Source organism: Chlamydotis macqueenii, chromosome 17 (genome assembly GCF_036417535.1).
Source record: "Chlamydotis macqueenii isolate bChlMac1 chromosome 17, bChlMac1.mat, whole genome shotgun sequence".
Lineage (NCBI taxonomy): Eukaryota > Metazoa > Chordata > Aves > Otidiformes > Otididae > Chlamydotis > Chlamydotis macqueenii.
In genome coordinates, this window is record NC_141572.1 from 10,823,642 (window position 1) to 10,839,062 (window position 15,421).

At 47.4% G+C, this 15,421-nt stretch overlaps 1 protein-coding gene across 2 annotated transcripts in view; it reads right to left on the reverse strand.

Moving 5' to 3' along the window:
- Positions 1-15,421, reverse strand: part of GGT1 (gamma-glutamyltransferase 1) — a 60,160-nt gene that overhangs the window by 20,800 nt on the left and 23,939 nt on the right. The window contains exon 4 of one of the 2 annotated variants that reach the window (XM_086761694.1): positions 11,484-11,601. In XM_086761694.1, the coding sequence (XP_086617820.1) occupies positions 11,484-11,523 (40 nt within the window). In that variant the 5' untranslated portion in view covers positions 11,524-11,601. Of the gene's footprint in view, positions 1-11,483; positions 11,606-15,421 lie in introns of those variants that run through there. The other variant, XM_086761695.1, reaches the window with a different exon arrangement.

The following is a 15,421-nucleotide window of genomic DNA, read 5'->3' on the forward strand; positions in this document are numbered from 1 at the left end:
ATAAGCATCAAATAGTATCTTGAGTGCCCAGTAACACAGAGATGTTAATAAGCATGTAAAGCTTTTTCCCCACTGAATAACAGTTTCCTTTCCTTTTTGACCCCTTGGTCTAGTCTTCCACATTTAGGGGAACTAGTAAAGTATCAGCTGGTAGCAGGCAGTCCTAATTTAAGTTAAACACCACGTAAGAAATACTGATGCAAAAAAGAGATCACAGCTGAAGAAGCCTGGGAAAACAAGTTAGTAGGGGAAACTCTTAAGAGAAAAGGTACTTTAGGAACTGGAAAAGTTGCCTAGCATGCAATAGGTCAAATTGACTAAGAGCAGGGACACAACAGCTGATTTTCAGAGCTGAAACTAAATAAGCAGATGTTTGTCCACAGCCAAAGCACCTCCTTCCCCTCCCATGAAAGCTGCTTCCACTACAACGCGCCTGCTCAAAGTGGAGGCACCCACTCAGTGCACACGCTCTCATTTAATGAAGTCTGGTTTCTCATAATCCTCCACAGCTCCTCCCTGGAGCAAAGGTAGCCAAATGAAAGATAACTGGTAAATGGAGAGGTTTATTAACCCTTCTTGCCAGCCACACAGCCCGGTTCTGGTTATATTCTACTACCCACACAGCGAGCTGAAGTAGAGTTACCCGGACAGTGTTGCGGTGTGACAGCTGACAAGGTCGGAGGCGTTGTTGATTGCTGTGCAGAAGAAATAGCGATTTCCCTTTGACAAAGACCACTAGGATGTATTTAAAGGGGAAAAGTTTGATCAAGCCTTTTGAGGCTGTACTTTTCTAACATCAAGGATTCATGCCGCTGGCATATTAATAAAATCGATATGATCCCAATGGGATCCCTGATTCTTGTGAAGTTGTTATAATCCTAATGACATTCCAGATGCAGAAGAGAGAAATCTAAAGGAGATGATGATTAGACGGTGGTATAAGATACTAAAATGCATTCTGACAAGTATATTGATAAGTAGATTATACAGCTTAGGTTATAAGAAAGGTCAGTGCAAAAAGCTGTTTCCCGAGCTTTCCTTGAAAGGCTCTCTCTACATCTTGTGTCATCTTGTTCTGCCAGACAAGAGGACGTATGCATTAAGAAGTAACAGTTACAAGTGCAATTCTGTTGTGTAAGAGCATTTTCTTTATTTTGATAATAGAGGATGTTAACCCGTATTTCCTGTTCTCTGTTCAAATGCCTTTCTGTAATAACTCAGTATGCCAAAGTGAGCATGATAACAATAACAAGGACCAATTCTGACAATAAATGCAAACATTCCACTCCTCCCTTCCAGAAAAGGGTGACTGTCTTCTGTTCAAGGTCTGTCCTCTTTTATAACTTTTCCTCAGTTTAATATCTTTCTGCTATCCAGACTCGGTCTTTAGACATAAATTTTATGTCAAGCTCTACAGTTTCCAAAACCTACACCAATCTGTACCAATTTATTTAACAGCTTTATGAAGCCCTTTCATCTTTGCAAAGCCTTTCTGCCAGGCCACCAAAGGGATTCTGTTCTTGCAGCTAACAGACCAGCCCTTCTCCGCAGCAGCCAGCAATCAGCTCAGCAACACAGTCCCACACAGCTTCCCCCAAGTCTCACCATCCTTGAATAAAAGAGGGGAGAGTGCTACAAAATGAAGAGAGAGGGAAAGAAGAAAACCTAAACTGATGGAGGGAAGGAAGGAGTCAGATAGGAGGACAAAAAAAAAAACAAAAAAAGACTAAAGAGTAGGAAAGGGGTAATCTAAAGGGGAAAAAACAATGACACCGGCTGTCAAGGCTAGAGGCTTTATTCAGTTTAGCTTGATTGCTACAGTTGGACTTATCCTTCACATGCATATTGAAGGTCCCAGATCACAGATGAAGTTTGGACTTTCTTGGTGCTCTGCAGAAGTGTTTATTTAGTGTTATTGCCATAGCAGGTAACTATTTATTTTATAGACTGTAGAGCATCTGGACAGGATAAATTAAACCAAACAAAAAACCTAGATTCCAAAGATAATAAATGAATTCAAGACTACATTCACAGAAGAGCTTTCCACAGACTTCAACAGAACTTGGAAAAGAACTCAGTTTCCAACTGAAAAAAAAAATTCACCTGCTTTTGCATGAAGACTCTACAGATAGATGAGTGTCTTAATTGCCATGGAGCTGGTTTGAATAACTTTGTCTCTCCTGGAATAGCCATGGTCTGGCTCCTGCTTGAGGACAGCTGGATCAGGAAATGCAGCCAAGGACTGGGACCTTGTGCTGGATTAGAGAGATGAGCCCTGGTCCCAGAGAGCCCACCTTTGACGTGTTAGAAGGGCTTCAGCACAAACAAAACAGCTATATGGGGACTGAGAGGATTTTCAGTGGGGGATGTTGTATCTCTTCCACTAGAGAGGTAACCAGATCTGTTGGATTCGGCTTTAGTAATCAGCATGAGATGGAGATACTATAGCATAAGAAAGAGCCAAGAGCAGGAGCAGGTCTCAGTTTTCCAAGCACATGTAGGGGAGGGCCATTCCCCATACACTACTAATGCCCTGACATGTGCTCTGCTGAGGGCTCTCCCTGCTCTGCATCAGGAGCTCTGTTCTCTCCACAGCATTGCCCTTCCATTCTGCTTCTGGAAGACACCCCCAGCATCATCCCACTGTCCCTGCAGCTCTTCTGGCTCTGCACCTGCCTCCTGGCCTTCCTCATTACTGCCAGGTAAGAAACCTGCCAGTTGCTTGACCTCCCATCCCAACAGGGTCTGCATTTTCCAAGTTACCACTTAGAAGCACCAAATTATGTGGAAAGAAGAGGTACGCAATATCTATGGACTTCAGCCTACTCCTTAGAAGCAGCTTTCTCTGAAGAGGACTACTTGCTAGGAAGACATTGACTTAAGTAAGAATTTCTCATCTTCAGGACCCCACAAAATCTGCCTTCCAATGTTTGTATAGCTCTGACTTTTCTGGAAGTTTTCAGAATCTTTCCTCTATCAGATTGCTAAAGCAGCACTTCTCTTATCAGCATGCCATGTCATGCATGGGTCAAATTGTGACTAGGGTCAAATTGTAACTCAGTCTTATGATCCTACATACCAACCTTTCCACAGACCTTTTCAACCCAAAAGGAGCGAGGACCAACACCAAGCTGGGTGGTAGATAGGGTATGTTCAAGCGTTGGATGGGCCATGCAGGGGTGAAATAGCTTGCCCAGTGACCTGATTGAGATCCCAGGTTACTAGACTCACAGCTCCTTTCTCTGATCTCAGCCTCTGTTAGAAAACCCAATTCCTCTTGAAACCATCAGTTCCTGCACTGGTGACTCTGTCAAGCCGCAGTGTTAAGTAGCTTCCCTACGTAGTGAATCAGCGGCTGTTCAGGTTGTCTGGACAGCAACTGTGCTGTCTGTGACCTGGCCTTCATTAATTGAGAGAATCCAAAGTCAACACAGTAGATCAAGACCTGGCAATCCCTATAATAAAAGAGAAACACTTGCTCTTCAAACCTGAGCCTGAAGGCTTGTGAAACAAAGGTACACTTTAATAAAGTACGATTAAAGAGCTGGAAAGGTATGTAATAAAGGGAAAAAAACCAACTCCTCTATTTCACACCCCAATCCAACCAAAATAAGGAGATTATAAGATAAAAATTACACTGTTTACTCACCACTTTAAAAGCTCTGTTCTTCCTGGGTGCAGTTCACCTTCTGCTAGCGACACCAAAAGAAGGTGCTTCTGCCTCAAGCTCTTGCTTCTTATTCTTCAAGAGTCCCCAGAAGCAGGGATTTCAAAAGCAAGATTGGTCACACAGAGCTGAGTGGCAGCAAGACTTTATATATGGGAGTGGTCAGAAAGGGAGGGTGACGTAATGAAGTCTTATCTTTGAGCAGTAAAGGCATGCCATCCTTCTCCCTCCCCATCCCTGAAGAATTGCTAAGCGAGTCTGTCCTGGCAAAGTTGTTTCTTTCCTTCATGCATCAAATAATACTCTGCCAGTTGCTGCTTTTGCCTGTGGCACAAGCCCTGACAAAAGGACACTCTCTGCATTAGAGCACTGATGCCCCCATACCCACCCTCTTAGAGAAAATCCCATTCCTGCACCCTTCAAAGTTAGCTGATGCTGGAGCACTGCCCAGCTCCACGGCCATAGGGGCTGGGAGCTCTGCAGAGAAGGAATGTGTATCCTGTAAAAGGTGGTGTCCTGACCAGTAACCTGGGAAGCTCTAGAGAGGCACATCCTGCCCTTCTCCATCAGAGGAAGTCTTGTAGCCTGTGAATGGAGAGGAAATCTCTCAAGGATGTACCATTACTCTCCAAAGGGAAAATAATTCATTTTCAACTTCCTTCATTACAGTTTTGTTGATCTTTCACTGAAGGGCTTGTTTGACCAGGAAAAGCTATGTCATGCGTTAGGACAAGGTTTGACTGATTCAGAGCTTATAAATTATTAGTTGAGTTTGTCTGGGATAGCTGTACAAAGGAGATGCCAAGTCTAACAGAAGGTGTTTGTGTCTTCTCGGCTGAGGCAACTGGAAAAAGTAGGAGCCAGCCCAGGCTTTCACAAAGTAGAATTCAGAGTTACTGTCACCTACTAGCAATGACACTAAGATCTGCAGGATCATGCAACAGCAGCCAAATGCATGCCACCAGTTCACAGAAATAAAATCCTGCACTGGCAGGAACCTCCATGGCTAGTTCTTAGGTTTGGGTGGGGAAGAGAGATGTGGGAATGACGCTTGCAAGTGGAGCTGCTTGTGCAACGCGTAGTGAACTGGACTGGAGAACAATCTTACCTTTCCCCTTCCCAGGTTATTTTTCAGACAGCGATCTCGCCTATCCTTTTCATGTAACACTGTGCCAGCCCAAGTGACCTATTTAAAACGCTGTAAGGAGTGCTCAAGCATGTCGTGGTCCAAATCTCATTTACCCTAAGGAATGGTCCTGCTTTGGTAGTGTCAAGGGACTCAAAAGCAGATACATATCTTAAGTTAGATCCTCTTCTTCGAATGGCTAGGAAGGTTGCGTAACAGATCTTTTTTCAGATCTAGGATCTCTTACATGTGTAAGATTGGCCCACTATATCTGTGCTCCCCTGCAAATTACATAAACACAATCTCAGTAAACTACTCCCTCTTGTTCTGTTGCTTTGGAGGGCATCTGGCTTTGGAGCTGTTGGGATCAAACCAGAAACAATTAACACTGAATTGTTCCGATATCCTTATCCAGAGAAGAAATCTGCACCCCTGGCAGGGTTTTTTTCAGTACAACTACAACTGCAGCAGACCCTATCCATCACAAAGAAAGCTCCCAATTTGCTCAAGGCACAGCATGTCTTTTACAGAGTAGTTTGGAGACAGCCTGGGGTGGCAGAGCGAGCTCTAGCCAAATTGTAAGCACAAATAGGAGAAGTGGAGTCCTAATAGGTCCCTTCCCCTATTTCTCCACTGATACTCACGGTGAGAGAGGGAGAGACACAGGGTAGGCTGTGTAAAGCCGCCTACCAAATGACAGCCTCCAGTACTTGCCGCATCTACCAGAAGATTCCCAAACTCCATAACCTGTCCAGATTCACAAATCCTTATCATCATCACAATAGAAATATTTACTACTTAACAGCATTTTCAAGCTACTATAAGGGCCGGGGAGCCTTGCAGGCCAACATAAGAAAAACATTCATATCCTCATTTTAGAGACAGGGCAACAGAGACAATCTTGCCCAGGGCTTCAGAGCAGGTCAGTGCCCAGGCTGGAATAAGGAACCTTCCCCTTAGATTCCTTCAAGCATGTTGCTAGACATCACCTCTCTTCCCTATCATGTGTCTGATGTATACAGTAAATCCAGACGCAGTGGGAAGTGACAAGTGCAGAGGCTGACACTGATCTAATTGCACAGTGCCTGGAGCTCCGTGGGCTGTAGCTTTCACTGTTTTTCATGTTTCTCCCCCACTGTAAACAGGAGATTAATAAAACATGAAGGTAGCTCCATCTCCGTGTGAAAAATGACAGCAGATTGGATTGCAGCAGAGGAGCTGGGGAGAAGTTCAATGTGTTTGCCACTTAATGGAAAACTTGTCGATTATTATAGAAAGTTGTTGAGTCACTAATTGCTGTTAAAGTCCAACCAAAGCAAGACGGCACTAAATCTAGAGGAACAAGGACTTTTTCCAGAAAGAGACATGGTCCACTATACAGAACTCCACAAATCTTTTTCTTCTTTTTTTTTCCATTCTGCCTACGAATCAGTGGGACTCTGAGATGTGAGGCTCAGAAGTTATTCCTGGACATGAACAAAAATTGACCTGAGGCTCAGCCCCACAGAGGCCTCTGTGTGCAGCCCATCCAAACTTCACGTCAGGAAAGCCGTGCTTCTCAGGAAACCTCACAACTTCTTGTCCCTTTCTTAGCAGTTTTTTCTGCAGAATCAGCTCTACTGCTCTCAGAGCAACAAATGAAACTCTCAGCATAAAATTCAGCACATTCTGGTAAGCCAACATCAGTCCTGAGTTACCTTAGTATGGCAAGTTTTCAATCAGAGCACTTAGCAGCTCCTGCCCTATAGTAGGGTCAGGGCTGCAACCTCTCAGAGAGGGATGGGGCAAAGCAGCAGAGGCAAGAAGAAGTGCAGCCATCCCCACATCTGTTATCTCCAGTTGTCAACCCACATCCCCAGGCCTGTTGGTACCCACTTCCACCACTGCACACTGCAGTGGCTCACAGTTAGTTCAGTTACAACTTGGGTAATACAGTTCATCTCTGTGTGGCCATTTGCAACCCAACAGCATTGACCTTAAGAGGGAAACGCACAGTACAGATTTAATCTTGGTGACAACATCCTTGAGCCATAGCCCATACGTGAGATGGACACTATCGTACAATGAGGCAGGCTCCTGTCACAGCCCACACTTCAGCACAGCAGTCAAGTATGTTCATCTTCCATCAGCCCAAGTGCATACGTGCAAATCACTGGATGATCCCATGCTTTCCCAGGATGGTGGTCACAAAGTCCATACAAAAGATGACCACAGAGGCAGGAGCATCTCTTGATCTCTTGAATGGCCTCTGCATCTGAGTGCAGAAACCTGGCAGGTTTGATGCTTGCAGCACCTCCTCCTCTGGGCAGAGCATAACATAGGACTGTGGAAAGGCTAAGTGCTCAAACACCAACAGGTCTCCAATCCTGAGAGAGGCAACCTGCTATCAGAACAAGACTCACATCTCAAGTACAGATCCCAAAGCCCTCGATGGGAGAAGAGTCCCTGTCTGGTTTATCTGGCCTCCTGCCTGGCATTCTTTAGGCTTGTTTATTTTGCTGCTGCAAAAGCACCCAAGATGGCCATTGCTTTTGAGATACCAGAATCACGAGCCTCTGCCTCAAAGCACTTGCAATCTATCTTGGAAATTGTGAATGGGCCAGTTGGGCTGGAGGCAGAGAGGTACAGGCTGTACCAGTATAGCTCCCAGGAAGACCCGCTGGCCATGGCTTTGGGAGGAGCATGCATGCTGCAGAAGATGGACATGCAACGCTGCTCAGCGACCAAGTCTGCACATGAGCTTGGCTCCATCAGCTCTTGCTCTCCATCCCGCAGGGATAAGCTGCTCTGCGTTTGCTCCACAGCCTCTCTGTGGGATTGGGCACATGCTGGATGTTTTTCCCATCTGCTGAGCCCACCTCTGCTGCCATCTCCACTGCCAGTGGGAATCACAGGTCCCTTTACCACATTTTAACCTGATCTCTGGGGAAGGCTTTGTTCGTTTTTCCAGCTGGCAGAGCTGGCAGTAGGCCAGTCACACCTGCATGGCACAGCACAAAGGGATATCAGTGAGCAAGCTGCTTTTAACTCCCCCTTATCAACCTGGGACCCCTGACCACTGCTCCCAGGCAGGGAGAAATGGCAACAGATGGGAAATCACAAGCATTTCTCTGGCTCTGTACTCCCCAAGATCAAAGTGTCTCCTACGGGTCAAGAGGACCCCCTATATTACGGGAGCCACAGCAGCTAGTGCCATCAGGCACAAATGGACATTTGCACAGGAGCAAGTGGCCTCCCCAGGGACAGTCCCTCACCTTTCCCTGCAGACAGAGGCAAAGGGGCTTCCCACAGGCTGGGCAATATTCCCACTCTCCCCCTTCCCCCAGATGTCAGGCATACATCCCTGACTCTGGCCCTCTGATGCCTGGGGAGATGGTATAACCACTTTCTCATACCTGTTGTGCCTCCGCTTCCCCCCTTGTCCCCTACACAGTTGGTTCACAGCACCGGGGAAAAGGGACAATTTACTGGTGAGGTCAGTCCTGCTGTATAATAGGGGTTTGGGAGAAACAGACCTTTGAGACTCCACAGGGCTGCTCCCCCATGGGAGCTCCCATGGCCAGAAATCAGCTTTGAACTCCAGCAGGGCAGGACAGGCCTGTACAGAGACAAGAGACTAGATAAAAGAGACTTTTTTTTTTTTTTCTTACTTTTTTTTTTTAAGAGAGCAGGAAGAAGCAGGGGAGAGAGGCAGAGCCCAGAGCTCGGTTCGGCTGTTCAGATCTGAGACTACCAGAAACGCTGGCTGCTCTTGAAAGAGCTTCCTGCCTCCCCCCACGCCACCCCGGCTGCCTCGCTGGCCTCCGCCACAGAGACCCCACCAGCCTGAGCTAATTTGGGCTTGTAGGGAACGGCATAGAAACACAATGGGGACAGGAATGAAAAGCAATGGGGAGGATGACACCCAGGAGACTCATCCTTATCAAGGAACAACATTCTATCAAAGGGGAGCTGCAAAAATGAAGAAAAGCCTTTTGTAAAACCCACAATTGAGCCAAATCCTGCAGTTTTTTCATGCTGGTCTCCTAGGAACCCCACTATGGAGACTGGCCCAAAGGGGGACCTGTGCCAGGTCAGGCCGTGTGCCAGACGCACTGCACGTACAGCAGTAATGCACACACCGCACAGTCACTGTTTGCCCTGTGTGTGTGCTTTTTAATTACAGTTTTTGTTTGCAAAGCATCCCTTATAGAAAAGACAAATTGCATTACTCTCAGCTTATTAAAATCGCACTCAGAGTTTCTCACCTGCTAATTACAGCCAGGCAGCAGTGTCCCTGTAATTAAAGCTGGGACGCACATTTGGGGAGCCGGGAGCCCAGCTGTCACACCACCTCTTCCCTGCACCGCTCTAACCAGATGGGCCAGCCTGAGCCAGGCTCAGCCACCGTGATGCGCTCAGCCCTGCCCAGGCCGCGACCCCCGTGATACCCAGGCACAGCCAGTGCTGCGTCGCCATGGATGATGATGGATGTAAGGCCAAGCACCTCCTCAGCACAAGGAAAGTAGTCCCCTGCAACCAAAGCTCCCCAGGTCGCAGCTGGGCACCCGCATTGACTCCACTGCACAGGCAGGGGCTGGGTGAAAGGAAACACGCAGCCTTGGGGTTACAGCACTGAGGATTAGGGAGGGAAAAGGGGTTTACTCTTGTTTCTGCTGCTAAATGATTGCAATAAATCACATTGCCCATCTAAGCCTCCATTTCCTCGCATGTAAAACAGAGATTTGGGGCTTTCCTGTTAATTAAGGGGCTCTGGGGACAAACCACAGAAAGGACTTGCTGGCACCCGTCTCACACAAACCCTTTAAACCCTGTGTACACTGCAGTACACTAACAGACTTGGAACTGAATTACATAGGGGAAGGCATGAAGCCCTAGAGACTATAAGTCCCAAACAGCTGAGAGACAGCAACAAAGGAGCTTACAGACCTGTGAGAAGCTGGGAGCTTGCTGGAGAACCAACCTTACCTCTGAACCACGCAGTCTGAGGAGAAGAACCACCACAGATGTGCAAACAGTAGGGTGGGCAGCGCAGCAAAACACCTGCCCTGAGCTCAGGCGCCTCAGAAATAGAGCTCTCCAGAGCACAGCTGGGACCAATTCAGCTTTGGGCAAGTGGGGGCTTGACACCAGCATTGGCCTCCTGCTGCCCAGGGGATGGTTTGGAGAACACCACCTCCAGGAAGATGGAGTGCTAATTAGGGAAGGGAGATAAACACTGCGTTTGTTTGAGGATGAGTTTCCTTCCCACTGAAATCCTCAGAGTTCCAGTGCACAGCAGGATGCAAACACATCCTTAAATGACTTCCTGGAGCCCCAGTTTCAAAGATCAGTCCCTTCAAAAGCAGTAACATGCCAAGATCAATAGCAGCCCCAAGAGAGCCCTGAGCATGCCAGCTCCAAAACCACTGAGCCATCATTACAGACAGTTATCTATCAGATGCTAAGAGGCAATTCTACCTTTTCACATTTAAAAAGGCTACTGAGACTTCCTATGCAATCAGGCTTACTTAAGTACCAAGAAAAAAAAAAAGAAAATTTACATTTCAGAAACAGTATGAGGTGTCTGTGAAGGCAAACATGCAGAGCTTCACAGGGAGCAAACCAGCAGATACAGTTCACAAGCAAAGAGGAGCAGAGCTCACACACTCCTGGATGTGATCCCGAGGACAAGAATATGTTCATCCGCTCCTTGAACAATTTTACTACTAACTCCCTGAAGCCGCTAATAAGTTCTGAGAAGCAGATACCAAATAACAGATCAGATAACAATTTTTAATCCAATACAAGTTACGAGCAAAGAACGAATGATCAAAACTTCAAGTGGAAAAAGCTGAGTGGAGCGCCTTACGGATGCTACAGGCAGCATGTTCAATATATTTACTTCTGGCCCAGTAATGAAATGGCAGAAGATAATATATGGAGCTAGCAAAGGACATCAGGAAAAATTCAGAGAGCTTGTGGAAAACTTGAAAACATCAGTGAAACAGATGAAATTTGATATAGAGAAATATGTAACGCCTGGCTATGATAAATCAGTATGAAGGACAGGTATATACTGATGGGTTTAAGTTAGCAGTTCTTTTCACCACCATTAAATCTCTTATACAGATTTGTGAAAAAAAAATGCAGCAAGAATTTGTTAGCTGCTGATTCATCCCCTCTTATTTAGAGCTTATAAATGAAACTGGGTCTGTAAAGAGGAAAAGTATTTCTTTGAAAAGGATAAAGAGGACAGAGGCAGAGTTAAGAATCAAAGCTGGCAAATCAAGCTACAGCTACAGAAGCTTTCTGAAAAGTAATAAATTGGCACAAGGAACTTACCTAAGAAACAGCGTAACACAAAGATTACGCCCAACAACCTATACTTACATTGAAAAACAAAGTGGTTTACAGTCTAGGGCAATCACTTAAGTAAATCTAACTGTAGCTCCCTTTGACACAGCACTGAAATCTATCCAAACAGGAGAATTCCGGTCAGAGGCCAGTATTTTCATCCCTTAAAACACGTGTGTGGTGTCAGAGCACAGAGCATGCCACTGACTCCTGAAAGCTCCAAACCTTCCTCTCCCTACCTGGAGCCTCTGGCAGTGGAGGGTCACCCAGCCTCATCTCACCTCCAGCCTCCGAACAGAGCCGCTCTCCCTGCTCCACCCGCCCCACAGACACACCTGCGCGCTGCGGTCCTACCTGGAGCTAAGTGGGATTTTCCACGCAGGCGGTGCGGCATCTCAGGGGTCCTCCCAGCACATCCCTGCCTGGCCCAGGGAGAGGAGAGCCTCTTCTCCAGAGCAGCCCGGCTGTTCCCCTGTGGGTGAGAGGCTGGGTCAGTCCCAGTTCTTGTGCTGGGCACTAGATGGCACAGACGGGAAGAAATTCAAAGGTAGCCTGCCTGCGATCTGTGGCGTTTTGGGGCAAGGGGGGCTGTCAGTTGTCCAAAGAAGGTGGCTGCCATGAGGGATGTGCTGCCAAGCCGTAGCATCCCACGGGGGTTCCCCTCTATGGGGTACCCCCTTTGCCACTGCCCTGCTGCGTCCCCTCAGCGTCCCATCCTGTCCTGTCCAGCCGGAGAATCCTGCAACCATGCCCCTACCTCCTGGACATGACCTGCGATTCCTCACCAAGCACAGGCTCACTGCCTCGGGCACCTCAACACCTTGTTCACGGAGCAGCCTTACATTTGGCTCAAACTGCATCAAAAACAGCGGAGAAATCCTCCCTGGGCTCCACTGTCCTGTTTCACCATGAGGCTGCACCTTGGGCATCAGCCTACAGGATAATAAATACCACCCGGCACCAGGGAGTGCAGGGAGGGATGCTGGGGGCCAGGCACCCCATCAGTGGTCCCTCTGCGTTAAAGATGGGTTTGAGGAACGGCATCTCGCCACCTTTCTTTTGCCCTGTGGGATGACGGTGCAAAGGAGGGAGGAACTTTGTCCCGGCTCTTAAAAGCATCTTTCACAAGGTAGTTCCTCTAAAGCAGCTCACTCTTTTCCCTCTGGTTTTCTTCCTTTTAGAGCACTGCTGCCTGCAATCACTGAGGTAGGACCTGTGCCCCGGAGCCTTCCCACCCTCATCTTCCTCAATTTCTTTAAGGCGTGGATGAAATTCCTTACAAGTGAACTGTGTGGACTGACGCGATGAGGCAAACATGGGCTACGCCACACAAAACTGGTGCGGTAAGCACAGAAAAGGCCAAAGCATTTTTTATGCTGAGGAAAAAAAAAAGTAGGGGAAGGTGGAAGGTTGTACATTGGTCTCTGCTGTTCTGACATTAGAAATTCACTTTACTTCAAAGGTTAAGACAGTTAATACAGCTGGTGAAGATCATAGGCTCTGACGGCCTGTCTGGAAAGGCTTCATCCATATAGCACCACATGAGAGACAGTGCGCACAAGGACGGCACCGAGGCGGGCAGCAACTTTGTGCACAAGACAGAAGTGGCACACACGGGTATTATCCAAACCTGAACCTGGCAAAGGCCAAAGCTCTCTGGTGCCAGGTATTAATGGCACAGACAAGACTCCTAGGAAAAGCCTGTTTGCTCCCAGAAAAAGTCTGCTATGCTGCAGCCTTCTGGAAAAGATCAAGGTGGGCAGCACTACCCTTTCTTGTTTGTCTGCTCATGGCACTGCCCTGCCCTGTCTTTGAAAGGCTGGAGCGGATTACACTGGTGACCAGGTCACAAGCTGGAGGGAGACTCATGCTCCAGAGGCAGCTCCAGTCCAGCCTCCAGAGGCTGGCTGAGCAGTACAGAACAGCCAGAGAAGTCCCTTCAACATTGGGCTTTCACCGACAGAGACACCTGCTTCTGACCACCCATCTACGTCTAAATGCTGAGTCACTGGCGTGTAACAACTCGGCTCTGAAAGCTTCCTGGGCAGAGGAGGAAATGCTTCAGAGAAGGCTTTTGTGCTCCAATTGCCGCTTCAAGGCCTGCTGCTTATACTCTTCTACTACTCTTTAAGTACTTGTGGTTTTTTGGCTGAGAGATGGCTTTTTATCTTTGGATACAGATGGAGACAAACTAGTCAAGCTGGAAAGAAATAAAAACAGCTAGTCACTTTTCCAGGCCTGCCACAAACTCTAAACAAGTTTTTAAAAGTTTTTAAAAAAGTGCTGAGTTCCTGGAGAACATGAAAGTCTTAGTCAGTGATGTTATCCTCCTCAGCAGGCAGACATCTTTTGTGTCATCCTGATGGCAGGACTCGCTTCACTGCCAGAGCCAGTGATGGCGTGAGCATTGAGCTTCCCACGCAGACACCACTCAAGCCAGCCGCCAGCATTTTCACGCGCTGTGCCTGCTCAGATCGCACCTCCGCTGTCTGGCCTCCAGCACCTTGTCCACACACTCCCCTGGAGGCCTGCGGTTGCTCTCTGCGGTTTTGCACTGCTGCTAAGAAGCTTAGAGCCAATATAATCTGCGCACTTAGTGGTTTCAAACTCCAAAAGAAGCTTACCAGCACCAAGCACTGCCTTCAGGCTCTCCTGTATGGGCTTAAGATGGTTTAATTCTTTTATGAACCTGTAACCCTAGCCCATAGCCTTAAGCTGTGGAGGTCCCTTCTAAGCCAGGTTTTCTAAAAGCTCTTTAGAAATATTTTTATGAGGCACACACACAAAAAAAAAAAAGAGATCCCAGAGGAACATGTTAGAAGATCAGATGTTTCTGCCTCTCAAAGGCTGGAAATGTGAGAGCCCCATGGCAAGGCACATTTTAAATCCTTGTAGGGCTTTCCTCATCTGTTTCTCCTGTCTTAGCTCAGCCTCTCTAATGTAAGGTAATGCCCAGAGAGGAGAGAGGTCCCAGGGCCTTCCCCTACACCTCCCATCAGTCTTGTAAAAGCGTCAGCAGCCAAACAGCCCCTGCTATGTCCCAAAGGCAGGTGGATGAACAGCAAAGCAGGCCCTGGGACCACACACTGCCTCCGGAGGTGCTACTTCCCAGCTTTTGCTTCATTAATTGCATTTGCTCTGCTTTTTTTTTTTTTTTTTACTTTACTACCCTCCTTTACAGGCTGACAAGGTGTTACAAAGGGGACCTTGTGCTGTTCCCTCGAAAGTCCTCCTGCTGGTCCCAGTGACTCTCCCTTCCCTTTCTGTAGGGCTTCCTGTCGGTCTGCCAGGGGAAAGCAGAGAGCTGGGGAGGACAGAAAAGATGTCTGGAAAGCACGTGCAGGGCCAGGCAACAATGGAGAAGTGGAGAAGGTAGAGGGAAAAAGTGGGGAAGTGCGAGCCTGGAGCAGAACACGAGAAGAGTCAAGGCTTCCCACCACCTCCCTCTGAAAACCCACACAGGGCTGGAAGAGATACCCCACACTGGGCATGCATGATATGCTTCCCGAGTGGGACAGGAAAGGATGGGTATGGCCTTTGTGCAGAGCCTGGCTGGCCCAAACACTTCCAGAGCTGTGACGAGTGGTGCTGGTGGTGCTTTCAGAGCTGCTTGCTCTGTCTTTCTGCCAGGCACCACAGCTGCGGCAGCATCTCAGCACAAGACTGTGTCCCCAAACCTCACAATAGCCAGCTTCACAGTCTGGCTTAATTTAATCAAGATAAAATTCATCTAATGAAATGGGTGCAGCATGCTCCTAGAATGGAGGTAACAGAAATCCTCCATATACATCAGATGTCTAGTTAATTCATCATGAAGGTAGTGGAAGCTCAAAATTCTCCTGTGCTAAGAAGTCGAGTTAATGCCACGCATCACTGGAGCGGACTGGTGACCTTCTCTGTGATTGCAGCAATGTTGTCCAATTTAACTGTGACCACAAGATCACAAGATTCTCTGTGCAGGCAATATACAGGCCAACAAATCTGCTTTTATGGGCCTTGTTAGAACTTGATTAATTTGCCCAATAATGAGCAAACCAGTGTCCATAATTACTTAGCAGAACTCTGTTGTTTTTAAAACCCATCACTGCACAGGTGCATGCCTCAAACCCAGAACATCACCAAGGGGCCTCATGGGCTGCAAAGAGAGCCTCAGCTGCAAGAAACAAAATACTTAAGACCTAATTAATATTACAGGGACTATTGCTACCATTTCTCCATCAAGTGTAGAGTCTCAGCAGTGCCTGTGTGTATGCAGTTGCTACTGCCAGCACTGATGCTGCAGGAACTCCTGA